The sequence below is a fragment of the Clytia hemisphaerica genome, unplaced genomic scaffold (assembly GCF_902728285.1).
Source record: "Clytia hemisphaerica strain Z4C2 unplaced genomic scaffold, Clytia hemisphaerica genome assembly, whole genome shotgun sequence".
NCBI classification, from domain to species: Eukaryota; Metazoa; Cnidaria; class Hydrozoa; order Leptothecata; family Clytiidae; genus Clytia; species Clytia hemisphaerica.
In genome coordinates, this window is record NW_027104101.1 from 1,323,122 (window position 1) to 1,339,100 (window position 15,979).

The 15,979-nt window shown below is 33.7% G+C and overlaps 2 protein-coding genes across 5 annotated transcripts in view; one reads left to right on the forward strand and one right to left on the reverse strand.

The window, feature by feature from the left end:
• Positions 1–15,979, forward strand: part of LOC136813049 (kelch domain-containing protein 10-like) — a 128,030-nt gene that overhangs the window by 26,324 nt on the left and 85,727 nt on the right. The window lies entirely within an intron of this gene.
• LOC136813046 (uncharacterized) lies at positions 956–11,533 on the reverse strand. The gene is made up of 3 exons (XM_067069560.1): positions 10,196–11,533; positions 8,609–8,992; positions 956–2,669 (listed from the first exon to the last, which is right to left on the reverse strand). The coding sequence occupies exons 1-3, from the start codon at positions 11,486–11,488 to the stop codon at positions 1,503–1,505; spliced, it is 2,844 nt and encodes a 947-aa protein (XP_066925661.1). The 5' UTR covers positions 11,489–11,533; the 3' UTR covers positions 956–1,502.

Here is a 15,979-nt window from a genome sequence, read left to right on the forward strand (position 1 = left end):
CTTTTAGTACAGCACTTTTTACTCTTAGGTTTCAAAAAAAATCCTCCCTAATCTGTCACAATCTTCTTGATTTTTGAATATTTTCCACCCCTCCTCCTCCCCCGTTTTTCTTGATTTTTTAAAATATTTTCAGCTTTTGCAAAAAAAAGAAAAGTCCCTTTTGTTCTAAAGAAGGGCCTTTTTAGCTGACTTTTCTCAAGACACCAACTACATATAACCATGACATTGGGGGTCAGTGATTTAAATGTTAGGAGTCGGTGGCATTAGCACATTATTGGCATAAGATATATAGCATCGTCGGATTTCTCAATGTTGGGATGGCTTAATGAAAGATAGGTATGGTTTTTAGCTATATAGTGGTGTATATATTGAAATTAATTAAAAACTGATTACAAAAAAGTTAAATGTTACATTACATAGTTTCCTTCTGGTAAGTTACCCCCAGAAATTTTAGACTTCCCGGTTGTCAAATCCCCTCACCCTGAAAATGCAAAAAAAAATCCTTTTCCCACCCCTTTTATGATTTTATGTTACATGTGTATGTAAAATGTTATAGTATAAAGTCTGACAAATGAACATCAGTCTTAGTATGGTATGTGATTACGATATGTATATAAAATTGACGACTTGTTCTTGTTAAATTTACAGATAGACTTTGATACGAAAGTTCAAAAGATATTCCCCAGCGCCTAAATCCTAACCTTAGGTGGTGTACTTGTTAAATTTACAGATACACTTAGATAATTACGAAAGTTCAAAAGATATTCCCCAGCGCCTAAATCCTAACCTTAGGTGGTCTACACATGGCCAAAATATTAAGAACAAGTTGAGAACATTTTAAGGCTTTGAGGAATCTAAAACCCCTGATTTCTTAGGACGTTTCACTACAATACTTAAAAAAGGATAAAATAAGAGGGTTTCTTTATAAGAACATACAAAATCTTTGAAGTCTTCAGATGTTCTTAACTATTTGAGTTTTAAGCCTAACAACAAAAGTATTCTTAACATATTCTTATTTTTACCATTCTGTGAGTATTATTGTTACTTTTGGTAAGAAATCGGGTGAGTTCGCAAAGACTTAAAATGCTTTTAACTTGGTCTTAATATTTTGGCCATTGAAGCATTTTGTTCTTTCTTATAAAGCTTTAAAAAAACGTGTACTGAACACGGATACACCTAAAAGGAAAAATAAAAATTAAAAGAAGAAAGGCCATCCCATTTTATGTCGATACAGGGGTGGAAGATAATTTTTCGGGGGTAGCCCGAGAAAGATTTCCAGAGGGCTAAAAGCTATCTAAAACTTCGACGTGGTAAGCGACTGATTTTAGTTCGCCAACCCTCACTTTAGGGCATGAAGAAGAATTTCTTCAAGGTTTTTTTTCACAAATTTACCGACTTTCCAAGGGGTATCTTTGACACAATGTCAAGAATAATTTTTGACTTGAAAGGGTTGTTCACCCCCTGTATGTATATTAAATGAGACAGCCTAATGTTTTAGTTATTCAACTATTTAAAATATTTTCCATTTCTGATAATAGACCATCAAATTTACCTTCAATGTCAAATATTGACCTAAAAGTTTTTAACTGTATTATGTATTCGCGGCAATCTTCCAATTTTAAGTCCATATGGTCCTGTGAAGACAAACTTCTGATTCTTTCTAATAATGCCAAAATTTCGGGATCATCTTTTTTGAAAGTATTTTCATCTTCATTACTAAAATAATCACGTTTAAAACTTATTATAATCTCTGATAACTTCAACAAACAATAAGCCTTCTCATGTTCTGTTGCGTCCTTCATTGAAATATTGTTTATGCTTTGTATGCACTGTTTGAAAAGAGGTAAAATCTTTCTCGCATTTGTCGGAAATATAAAGAAGTTTCTTGTGTATAATTTGAACCGATAAAGTAAACCATCATGCTCTTCATCTCCAGTGATTTCAATCAATTTGAAAACTTCATGTTTTGGGAACCCGTCTTTCTCATCGTAATCATCTTCATCTTCATTTTTGTCTCCGACAATGTAAAGAGTTGTTGTACATCTCATGGACATGTTATTATCAAATACGAGATGTGAATCAATAATTATGGTTGTCCATTCAAACCCATCAATTACTTCTAACTTGTCATCGTTAAGTACCAAAATGTTTCCTTTCCCTTTATTACTTAAGAACTCATAGGGATTTTCCTTGCCTGAAAATTCATCAAAATATTTGACCTCTCCGTTACTTTTAGGGTCGATATCTCTATTTTTATCAAAGCTACTTATTATGATCAAAAGTCCTTCTAAGTTCGACTTTTTACGTTCTAAAATGATAGCATCATTTATTGTACTCACGTGTGTTGGAGACGGTCCTTTTGGGAAAATTTGTTGGGGATCCGCTATACCATATGATAATGTTGCTGCAGACTTTTTCTCATTTATTACTTTGGACATATTGACGATTTCTTTCGAGTTTCGTAGATTGGTTCTCAAGTTAAGTATTTTGAAGCCGTCGCCTCTTAAGCTGGAAATGTTAGAATCGAGAAAATGCATTGGACGTTGTGCAATCCATAAGTATCCGGCATTCGAGAATGGTAAATCACTATACAATACAACTCCCCATTCATCCACGAACACCGCCTTGTACTCTTTATAGTCTATGTTATCGGATTTGAAATTGTTAACCTGAAAACAAAAAAGGTGCTTAAAGATATCTTTTTATTATAACCTTTCTTTTATAAGAACATGAGGCTCAATAATATGGCAAGTAAAACTTAGAGAACAAATGAAAAACAATGAAAAATACCAGCCTAGGAGTTTAGAGATGGGTCAGGAAATACTATTTTTAAGCCTCTTCTAAGTCTTTAAGTGAATAAGTTAAAATATCAAGAACATTTTAAGGACATTTAAGATCATTTAAATTTCAATATTACGAACAAGTAAACAGTCGCACCTCATTCAAGCTTCACAGACTCTTATTAAAAGAAAAGGATGCCAAGGACCTAATTTGTATATGTAATCACATGATAACGAGTGCAATTCGAGAATAATTGCAAGAGTGATTTTTTTGTTATTAATTTTCCGAGTCCGGAAGGACGAGGAAAATTCGAAACAAAAAAATCACGAGTGCAATTTTCGAATTGTACGAGTTATTATGTGATTACGAGCTAATCGCACAATGAGTTTTACTACTTTTTCCCCGCTAGGAAAGCAAATTACAATTCATATTATTTCTCTTTTGTTTTTCTTTTATTGTTGTTTATAGATTTTCTTTCTCACAAAATGAATTTCGAATGCAATTAAAACGTTCGATGAAAAAAAATAGTAAGAAAAAACATTAGAATCAATTTTGTAAACATCGGCGCCGCATCGAAGAGTGTGATTAACGATTAATTGCTCTCTACAGGATGCGATTAACGATTAATTGCTCTCTTTGAAGGAGCGCCAAATAAGAAAAAATAACTCATCGTGCGATTAAGAGTATTATACATTTTCTTTTCATCGAACGTTTTAATTGCATTCGAAATTCATTTTGTGAGAAAAAAAATCTATAAACAACAGTTAAAGAAAAACATAGAAATAAGAGAAAAATTTAAAACTTTTAGTGTAATTTCTGTAATTTACTTTCCTAACTGGGAAAAAGTAGTGAAACCTATTGTGCGATTAGCTCGTAATCACATAATAACTCGTACAATTCGAAAATTCCACTCGTGATTTTTTTGTTTCGAATTTTCCTCGTCCTTTCGGACTCGGAAAATTAATAACAAAAAAATCACTTGTGCAATTATTCTCGAATTGTACTCGTCATCATGTGATTACATATACTAATTTGATATTTAAAATAATACTAAATATGTATACGGTTTTTCTATAGTCTAGGTGATGTCTTAGTCTTTGTCTTAGTTCCTTAAGGGCTCTGACTATAGAAAGAAATCGATTTTTCTATTTGAAGATTAGCCTTCGATATTAAGATAAGATTATTAGCAAACTAAAAATGCCTTTTAATCTCCTTTTTTGATAAAATCAGTCAAAAATAATTTAAATTTAATTCCAAATATAATACCATGAACTTTGAAAAGACCTTAGTAAAATCAAGACGTCTTTATTAGCCTCCGTCTCAGAACGCGGTCAGAAGATTTTGCGGATAATTTCTCAGCCAAAATGCATCCAGTGAAATGTGAGTAATGTATCATGATTCAAGTCGACTGACATAATTATACACATAATACATGTTACAAGTTCTACCTATGGATTCTCAAGCTCGGCTATAATAAAACTATTACATGTTAGTAGCAGACCCGACTGACCAATGTAATGTAGCAGGTTGAAACATGAGTTTCTGCTGGAAAGATGCAGTTTGTTTTCAAGTTAAATCTTCAAAATAAAACAAACTGTGTGGGTTTCTGTACTTCCAAATAACCTACCAATAGTTTTGGAACACTCCATAATAAAGGAAGATGGCTCTTCTTGTGGATTGGCTTTCTGATACCCCATATAAACATGATCTGATGATGTGACATGAAAGTGAAGTGACATGATTTGTTGGTTTTTGTTTGATTTGTTGACTCATATATCTCATGGCAAATGGGATAGCAAATGGCTTTTCATGGATTGCTTGGCTCTACATATGATACCTCAAACTTTGAACACCTCCAGAATGTTGAAAAAAGCATTTTACGAGATAAGTTTCGATTATAATTTTCATGGAAATTTTTAATCGCCAGATTTGGCTTGGCGTCAGTTTTGTTTGGTTGATGTTTGGTATTGTGATCATTAAAAGCAATGAAATGCCACACAGTCACTCTACACATGATGCCTCCAGCCATGATTGGTATCAGAATGTTGGAAAAAAACATTTTACGAGAAATTGTTGATAGAAATTATATTGACTCATTTTTACAATTTTGGCGGTGTGGGTTTAGTTGGTTGATAATGTTTACACTGTGGGATGGTTTTCAAAAAACTGTTATATTGATTGTTGTTTGTTGGAATTGATTACCAAAAAAAAAGAGAACCTTGTTTGATAAATACTTTATTTTTTTCATGAATCGAAAAAACCGTGTGGATAGTATGTCTTGTAGTAACACCAATGCAGTGTCTGTTTTCAAATTTTGAAAGCTTTATACCTACTGAATCTGTGGATTGAAGCTCTGACTAGCTCTAAGTTTAAAACTTTGAGCCATGTTTTTTTCTTTGTTGCTATTAAAGATAGATTTTTAAATTGTCGTAATGTAAATTTATGGTAAAGTTTTAGTTTTTGAGTTTAGTTCATCAGTAGTACATACAGTAGTATTTTTTCAGTAATCTTTTCTTGTAAATATAGTAACATTTAACCAGACTCATTGCCCTCATTATATTCGAATTTGTATTTTTTGAGGACTGATAAGTACATATTTTTAAACACCAAAACAAAGCAAACAACATGCCAGTTCTTTCTGGACAAATATATTGTATACTTTATTGTGTGCTTTGAGTTCTATTTTAATCAACCCTCTCAACTGCTCCATAGTACCATTTTCTCTAAGTATTTTTTGCAAATTTCCAACAAAGTAGACTTCTTGACTGTCCTTGTCCCTTATATTAAAGTTGTTCTGATGGAGGACATTGCTATTTTTGGTAGCCTTCACATATCAATAAGGAGCTTTGGTGTAAATGTTTTTTCTGATGAAATCATACTAATCTGAAACTATTAGGCCTTTATGAACTTTCTAGAACAATAATCTTGCTCCAATCTTGAGAAACACTGGAAAAAATAGGTTAGCATTCCCTGCCATAATTTCACAGATTTCCTCTGCTTTCTGCTTGAAAACGCTGTCTGATAGCCGAAAACGAAAGTGAAACTGCGAAAACGTCCGCAAATTAGGGCCCAGTCCTCTTCCGAGACGGAGGCTAATTTTACAAAAACTGCTTATTTGAAAATTTTAATGACTTTCTTCACATTTAATCCACAAATAAATGCACCATTTGTTATTTTTCTGAAAAATCTTCCAATTTGATACTCTTAGGTTCCAAATAAACGCCCATACCCGCTTGTTAATTTTTGGAAAATTTCCCAACCCCTCTCCCCGGACCTTATTAAGACCCCCTCCATTTATTATTAGTTTTTGGACCTACCTCCGGGTGCCCCGGTGGAGGTCCTATAAATTAACCCTCGTTCGTTCGTTCGTTCGTTCGTTCGTTCGTTCGTTCGTTCGTTCGTTCGTTCGTTCGTTCGTTCGTTCGTTCGTTCGTTCGTTCGTTCGTTCGTTCGTTCGTTCGTTCGTTCGTTCGTTCGTTCGTTCGTTCGTTCGTTCGTTCGTTCGTTCGTTCGTTCGTCTGTTACCAGCTTTTCTCAGGATTGGCTCATTAGTTGTTTTTTTTATTTTTGGCACAATGATGCAAAATGGTAATGTCCAAAATGTGACGGAGCCCGATTTTCGAAAAAGATTAATTTCTGGCCGAAAATGCCGGAAATATGCCGGAAAAACCGTTTTTTTGACATTTTCTCAAGATTTCATCATTAGTTTTTTCTGATTTTTTGCAAAAAGATGCGTATTAGCAATGCCAAAAACTTGGCCGGGTCCGATTTTTGAGAAAAAATCTTTTCCGGTCGAAAATGCCGGAAATATGCCGGAAATCGCCATTTTTGCTGATTTTCATCGGACTTTTTCCTTATATTTCGTTGTTTTTTCACTCAAAAACATTACTAATAGCAATGCCCACCATGAAGCATGGTTCAATCGTCAATAGAACTGAGTTTTGAAGCCGGAAGTTTCTAAAAATCACCGGAGCAGCCCATTTTCGCCGGATAAACGGTATTTCTTGATTTTCTCGAGCTGTACTTTATATTTTTTTATGAAATTTTGCACACTGATGCAAAGTGATAATACCTTAAATGTGACGGAGCCCGATTTTCGAGAAACATTTTTTTCCGGCCGAAAAAGCCGGAAATACTGTTTTTTTGGCATTTTCTCGAGATTTTATCATTAGTTTTTTCTGATTTTTTGCACAAAGATGGGTATTAACAATGCCCAAAACATGGCCGAGTCCGATTTTTGAGAAAAAATTTTTTCCGGCGGAAAATGTCTGAAATATGCCTGAAATCGCCGTTTTCTGGGTTTTCATTGGGCTTTTTCCTTTTAAATGGTTGTTTTTTCATTCAAAAACATTATTAATAGCAATGCCCACCATCAAGCATGTTTCAATTTTCAATAAAATTGAATTTTGAAGCTGGAACTATTTAAAAATCTCCGGAACAACCTATTTTCGCTGGAAAGACAGTATTTCTTGAATTTTTCGAGCTGTACTTTATATTTTTTTATGAAATTTTTCACACTGATGCAAAATGATAATACCTAAAATGTGACGGAGCTCGATTTTCGAAAAACATTTTTTTCCGGCTGAAAATGTCGGAAATATACCGGAAAAACCGGTTTTCTGACATTTTCTCGAATTTTCATCCTTAGTTTTTTTCTGATTTTTTGCTCAAAGATGCGTATTATGCCGGAAATCGCCTTTTTCTGGATTTTCATTGGACTTTTTCCTTATAATTGGTTGTTTTTTCATTCAAAAACATTATTAATAGCAATGCCCACCATCAAGCATGTTTCAGTTACAATTTTTAATAAAATTGACTTTTGAAGCCGAAACTATTTAAAAATCGCCGGAACAACCTATTTTCGCCGCAAAAACAGTATTTCTTAAATTTCAGCTGTACTTTATATTTTTTTATGAAATTTTGCACACTGATGCAAAATGACAATACCTTAAATGTTACAGAGCCCGATTTTCGAAATACATTTTTTTCTGGCCAAAAATGCCAGAAATATGCCGGAAAAACCGGTTTTCTGACATTTTCTCGAATTTTCATCCATAGTTTTTTTCTGATTTTTTGCAGAGGATGCGTATTTGCAATGCTCAAAACATGACAGAGTTCGATTTTAGAGAAAAAGGTTTTTCCGGTCAAAAAAGCCGGAAATTTCCGTTTTTGCTGATTTTCATTGGACTTTTTTGTTTTATGTCTTCGTTTTTTTCAAACAAAAACATTATTTATAAGAATGTCCACGATTAAGCATGATTCAATTTTCAATGAAACTGATTTTGGTACAGGAACTTTCTAAAAATTGCCAGAACAGCCGAGAATCGCCAGATTTCTTGAATTTCTCGAGTTGTTCTTGTGTTATTCTGCATTTTTATACTATTGTTGTCATTTCTCAATTGTCTTATTACATCAATCCTCAGGTAGGTCCATTCAGTATGTAGCTTGTTAAGAATGTTTTCAGCTGTCAAAGAAAGCCCCCCATATTTTGCTCTAAAAGTCTGATTTTAGCCTAATTTACCTTATTTTTGGGTTTTCAGAAGTAAAATTTCCATCCCCGGCAATTAGCCCCCCCCCTGTTTATTGAAATTTCGAAACTTTTTGGACCCCCCCCTCCCCCCCGTTTATTTGGAACCTAAGAGCACATGAATCATGAATGTTTTTATGAAGTATGAAAAAATGGAGTGAGAACAAAAGACCAATTTTAGATCAGGGAGAAATTGTAATATTTCTTACCTATCGAAAGTCATAACTTCACTAACGTCAGAGCCCTTAAATTTTAAATAACCTAAAAATAAAGTAACTAAAACAGAGTAAGTATACATACTGCAATGACGTGGATATCTGGCGGCAATTCTGATTTCAACTGATAATAGATCAACGGTTTGAAGTTTGCGAGTCTTGCAAAACGGTACCTTATAACATACAATATTTTCCCTTTGTACGTCGCATCTTTCCTCAACAACTTTGCTTTCTCCATCATCAAAAATGATTTACCTGTCCCCCAGCCACCATTTATGAAAAGTTTCTTGTACTTCGTATCTTCAGAGGACAGGATAGGCAACTGTTGCGTTGAGTAAAAGATGACATTATCCACTGTGTATAGGGAGTCCATGACATTCTGTATGTAGTCTACCCAATTGGATGAGATGATCGGTGCTGGGAGGTTCTTTTTTGATACATGAATTGTGAAAACAATAAGTTGAATCACCTGACAAAAAAGGGAACGTAAAAACTGATTTCAATCGTATTATACATGTATGTTATATCAGAAAATGCACATTCTTCTACTTTTAATTTGCCTTGTCATTAGGTTTTAGATATTTACTTATCTAGGGATGAGAGGAAAAGCTTAATTACAAATCATCGTAAATGAAAAAAATCCTTGTTCCTCTCGTGAATAATATCTTTGTTTCAGAAATTTCAGAAATAACAGAAATAGGAAAAGAACTGTGTTCAGATTTTGCGTATCTTTCTTGGATAAAAAGTTATAGTCCTTTGAAGTTGGCCTTTAACGGCAAAAAATGACCAACTCCACAGTCCTGTAACTTTTTATTTTTTTAAAGGTACGAAAAATCTGAAGACGGATTTGAAAACAGCAAGATTTAAATTTTCTAAATACCCTGATATCACGATTTTAAACCAGTAGAAAAATTTTATTGTTCTTCTTCAAAATGCTCAAAACTAAAGTATCCACATACTTTAGTAAGAGGCAAAACCTTAGAACCCGTGACATCTTTTATACGACGCAACCAAACCTGGTCCATTTCAAAGAATAAAGTATTGAAAGAGTTTTTGCGAGGGGGGTTTTCTGCTAATGGCCTAGGAATCTTTTTTTGACTCAAAAACTGACGTCACAGGCAAAACCCCTCGAACCCTGAAATTTCACGAAATTTAAAAGTTAATAAACCCCGAAACCACTCATACCAATCGAGTAAATTGACCGGAAATGACGTCAAAACTTAATTTTGACGTTAATTTTCTCGAGCTTTCGATTAGTTAAAGTGGTTTTGGGTTTTTGGGTTTAATTGGGTCCTAACTCCTAAGGCTTTGCCCTCCTACTATATATAAAAGATTCTCGTTTAAATTCTCCCTTGAAAGATAGCTTTAACTATCATATATATAACTATAATATAATTTTCTCATTCTATGGAAAATATTGCAGGTGCATTCCCGGGAACCTTCCGCTGTTTTTTACGTGCTTGCCAGCAAAAAAAAATTTTGTTGCGTAAACATGCGAGCGTAAACAACACACAACGGATCTAAGACTGATTGCCTAATATGTTGAAGCTACTTTTGTACTACCCAGAGGCTTTTTCCGTTGTGAAGTGAAAATAAGAAAGTTTCCTCGGAGATGAGAAAGTTTAGCAATTCTGCGGTACTGATTCGGCTCAAAGTCATATTATGTAAATACCTTTTTCAGCTGTTCTAGGATTTCCAGGGGATGGATAAACGGTATTTGGTATGGTGCTATTGGGAACCCACTTATGATGTTTGATAACCAGGCTGGAATATCAGAATTTCTGTTGATGAAATGTTGAGTTTCGCTAAAACCGTTGTCATTTTGAACGTATATTGTCGGGAAGAAAGTCCAACCATCACCTAACTGGTCACCTAATATTTCCTCGAATTGCTTGTGATACTTGCCAAGCTGTTTAAACGCGTTCGTATCTGCTGTCAGCTGGCGTTTGATCTCCACCCCAATGATCAATTTGCGTTGCCAAAAGATGATGACAAAATCGAATTCTTGGTGACGTTTGTTGTTTAAATCTGTCAGGAAGTTGACTGAACTCAACACGACTGCATTTTCCAGAATCTTTGTTGCTGCTTTTGAGGAAAGTTGCTCAAAAAATGAATGTTCCGATTGTTCACCAATGTCTGATAACTCCATCTCTAAAACTGCTTTTGCCATTTTGTTTGTTGAGGGATTTTCATTGTAGAGTTTGATAATGTTTTTCTTGGTGTTCCCTTTTTTACCTTGGAGAATTTTTACCAAGTTTTGCTTGGTGCTCCCTTTGTTACTTTTAAGAACATCTTGCAATTCTTGTTGTCCTTCTGGTCTTGTTGGACGTGATGACAATGTTTTAAGTGTTGCCAAACACCCCTCGATAAATTTGTCTTTGTTTTCAAGGGTATTTGCTGGAAGGCTCAGGTTACTTTCTCCTGAAAACTCGATCACCAGGTGCATGATTTTGGCATTGAATCTCCACTTGTCAAAAGCTGTTTGACCAATATCGTGACTCTGGGAATTACCTGTGCTGGTAGATTGTTGATTCTGTTGTTGATTGCTCCTCATGAAAGCATCAAACTCCTTTGTAAACCAAAAATCTGGCAAAGTCTTCAGGAGATTTTCTTTTGTTTTGGTGAGGGTTGTTTTGACATTATAATCCAACATTCCTGTTACACTTGAATCGCCAGCTTTGAGGTATTGACTTGATATAAATTCCGGGGGTATGAATATTGCTTTAGAAGAGTCCTCTTCGAAAAGGAATGTTTCCCCATATTCGCGCTTTAGTAGGTATTCAGCTGCACTGATAGGGGTCCCAAAATTTAAGCCATTTCCCAGATTGAATTGTTTTGCCTGTCGATCTTGGAACTCATTTGAATTTTGATTGATTTGCTCGTACAGTGACAGATCTACAGTGCATTTATCGGGGTTTATTGCCAGAGGTTTTAGATTTTGTATCCTCGCCTCTAAATCGCTCATTTTTCATCACATTTTATTATATTTCTAAAAGAAAAAATCATTATTTTAATTGAAAAACCTTTGTTATGGCGCGATGCTATAAATCATGAAAACTTTTCTATATTCTTTTTCCTTTGATGAAAACCCCCCACATTCGTGTACTCGGGTACAAAACCAAAAGAAATACCGTCTGACTCAAACTCAAATAATAAGTAGATATTCGCAGGTGTAAAAATGAGCGTTATAGCATAAGTGGATCCGCATAAGTAGAAAAAAAGCTCAATTTTTGCAATCGCAAAGTTAACCGCTAAAAATCGCGAATTTTTCAACCAAAAATACATTCAAATATAGCGCTTTTGATTCTCTAAAACAAGCAAAAAAAAATTCCATAATTGTATTTGACTATCAAAAGTTACAGCAGGGATATGTTATAGCGGAGCTGGATAACGCACATTTAAAAAAGCCTTGTTCTATCTCTGTCCCTGACATTAAAATTTGATATGAAATTTAACTTTTTTAATTACAAACTCGTGAAATTTGGATTTCCTCTTAGCTAATGATTCTGCTGCTGCATTTATCGTTCACGATTAAAAACTTTTAATTATCAAGAGGATCTGTAAAACATGGTGAATGACAATTTAGAAAAATGAAAAACATTGTTTTCATTAGTAAAGTTATAAGAAGTTTCTTCTCTAAGATTATAAATAGTACTTTTTCATTTGAAATACCGCGCTACACCGCGGGGTGCCTCACTTTCTAACTGATATTTTCAGATAGCAAGTCGGTATGTCTGATTATGGAAAAAATTTCAAGTCAATTGAAACAATATTTGTCAAAATATTTACATCCGAAATTTTTAAAGAGAAATCATGAAAGCTTCTCAAATTTATAACACACGCTGATAAAGATAGATTTCATTTACAAGGAAGCTTTTGGGGTATCTTCTACAAATACTATTCTGATGAAAAGCGGGAACATCATAGCAAAATATGTGCAAACGTACTGCATGAATACTTTGTCTGCTTCATTTTTCTCTGCTTCATTTTTCTTATAAAAACAGAACACTCAAGGGGACAGAGATGGATTTCTATTATGAACAGTTTACAATAGAAAAGACAAAGAAGCAATCCGCTAAGGAATTCTCGTCCTTCATCCAGCTCCGCTATAACATATCCCTGGTTACAGGCATTCTTGTTTCCACTGCCAATTATATCTGGACAGACTTTTTAATTGCCATCATTAAAACTTTTAAACGTTTCGCTTCTCTTAAATCTCCAAAACGTTTCTCTCAAGCTAATAAGATAACAATAAATTTTAAAAACTCCACTCAAATTTCAGAGAAGAGCCACACCTTGTACACCCCATGCAAAACCATAGAATTCTTTCAAATATCGCCTTGACTGGCCGTTTAAACAACCTGAGCTGCGACAGGGGCGTTATCAAAAAACATTTCACAAAACGCGATAAAATACACAAACATAAACTCTCATCAAAGATCTTATGAATACAAATTATGATCACAAATAAAGTCCTCATAATCAGAATTCAAGTAATTAAAGGAATAAAAGGATAAAATGAAAGGAACGAGAAAACAACTAAATAATACTGGTATTATGGATATAATGGTATCTTTTATGTTTACTTCGATGACGGAGTACACTCTTTTCTTTTATAAGAATCAGTAAAATTTTGCTGAGGCTCTGCTGTTCTTATTTTTTTTTGGCGCTTTGAGCTATAAATTGTTTCTTATCATGTTCTTAATTATAGGGTGTTAATGATGAGGTATTTTATCCTTTTAACCTAATTTTTGATACTTTGACCCCTAAAACTGCTTGAAATTGAGTAATTACAGGCCCAGCATTGTTCTTATAAAAGAAAAAGAGTGTAATAATAGAGCGAGGGGGTATTGATAATGAGTATACACGCTTCGCTGGCCAAAATGTTAGGAACAAGTTAAGAATATTTTAAGGCTTTGTGGACTCAAAACCACCCTATTTCTTATAATGAAAATGGTCAATCACGAAATAAGTAATAATGGTCAAAATAAGAACACGTTAAGAAGATTTTTAGGCTCAAAAACTCAAACAATTAAGAACATCCGAAGGCTTCAAAAATTCTGAATGTTCTTATAAAAAACGTGTATCATATTATCCTCTAAATACACATGACTTGTTCTGTATTTAACCTTGTCTTTGAAATCTTTTCTTTGACAAAACTTAAATAGATTATGTACAGGTCACATGGTGGAGTTCATATCTTAATTAATTCAATTTCCTTTTATGAATGATTTGATTAGTCAATTATATAGCTTTGATAATAATAGCTACTCGCGTCTCATTAAGCAATCCGATCAATCTCTTATTATGCTGGTATACACGTTTTTTTTTATAAGGAACCTTAACTTTGCTCTGAGCCTGGAGTTCCTTATTTTTACAGAGAATTTCAGCCTCAAAGTTCCTTATCGAGTTCCTTATTTACATAGCTGCTAAGTTTGGATAACCATCTCTTACTGTTCCTTAAAACTTATTTTCCTATTCTCAGCCTGAGCAGTTCCTAAACAATTCCTTATTTTTTGGACCATTTTCAGCCTCGAGTTCCTTATAAACGTGTTCCTTATATAAAAAAAAACGTGTAGTCAAAAAGCAAAGTATAGAACATTTTGTTTTTTGCTTATTTTAATCTCATTTTACTTCAATATTTATGTTTCATTCAATCAGTCGATCATTAATTAAAAGCTTTAACTATAAATAGCTTATTTAGCAATCCGATGCTTTCATACTGGTATAATCAACAAAAAACAAAGCATAGAATATTTTGCACACGTGTTTTGCTTATTTTAATACCCTTTCGCTTTAATGAGTAATTCTCTAAAGAACATTTAAGCCTGTAAAGTTAGCCTGCAGAGTTATTTTTCGGGTTTTTTTAGGGCTTTAACTTTTCGAGTTATTTGGTTTTTAACTCGGTTTTTTTTTTCGTGCCTTTAACTTTTAGAGTTATTTGATGCATTTTAAGTCTGCTTTTTTGTGCCTCAAAGTTTTCAAGTTTTTTACGTTACATCATTTATATATTCGGGTTATGATATGAAAAATTCCACTTGTTTGTATGGGTTTGTTACCTGATATTAATATTAGTGTTAAATATATCAATAAATAACTCGAAAAGTTAACTCGGAAAAATAAATAACTCGGGAATGGCAGCCCTGTAAATAGGGAAAAAGATAAGAATAAAGTTTGTATGATATCTCTACCTACTAAGAAGATCTTTATCTCATAATAGATCACCCATTTTGTGAATACCACGCTCTACTCTGAAGGAATAAGGTGAGTGTGACAATCTACCCTTGTTGTTCAGTCAAAATAATCACTCAAAAGCTCATTTAATAGTCATCCAAATCTGGATGAAAAATATCAAAGCGATGTGCAAACCTGGGCAGATTCTCTTACGGAACCATGACCTTCATTAGCCTTATAGTTAAACTTACCCGTATTCACAAGGCTTATAGATACCCGGGTTATAGCGTTTTTGGTGCTTTGAATTTTTTAATGTTTAAGGATTTTGAAATTTGCTTTGGAATACTGGAATATGATAGTTTTTCAGCCACAACTTACCGTCAGATTTATCTGAATGACTGAGTCTGAAAGATTTTGGCTACGGTTGTTTTTAGAGGCCAAGTTTTGAGAAAACTCATTGGGGGACCCTCACCATTAGTAAAAATAAGTAAACCCTCAGATTTATCTTAGTGATTGAATCAAACTAGCTTTAGATTTCTAGGCTATACCTTTATAGTAATTGGGTACCATCGTTAGGGAGTACCAGAATCTGCTCGGAGATTGCCAAAATCTACATATGTTTGAACAAATAATTAATGAAAAACGCTAATCTAATTTTTCGGCCCTTTATAAACCAGCAATTATTATTACTAGCAAGTAGCTTTCGCTATGATGCTCCCGATGACAGGCATTTGACAGTGATTGATTAAAATTCAGAAAAGGCGAAATGCTGTGTTTATTTTTGTCAGAAATACAGTGATATTGCAAAGTATTCAATTTTTCTCAGCAATAGCTTGCACTAAACATGCCCCCTTAAATAGATACCTTATAAAGCTTGAATTACAAAACAATGTTTTATAGGCAGGGTCTTGGAATAATCTTCAGGAAATATTTAGAATGACTTTCTTCTCAAAATCATTTTCTTTGAAACAACAATAACAAAAATATAAATAACAAACATATCAAAACATGAATTTATAATTTCCAAGACTACATTTTGACAATGATAAAATTTTCAGCTAAGTTGTTGTCTATATCGTAATGTAATATTGTTTTGTAAAGAATACAGTGGGTACAGAAGCATTCCAAAACCAAAATGATTCAAAATACAACCAAACAACAGGAACATAACATGAAATATCCTTCAGGAATTTCTCCAACAAAAGGAGTGTTAATGTCAAGTTTGTGTACCGTCAACTGCTCTAAAATGGGATTACTTGAGATAACATGGGACATACTGCTT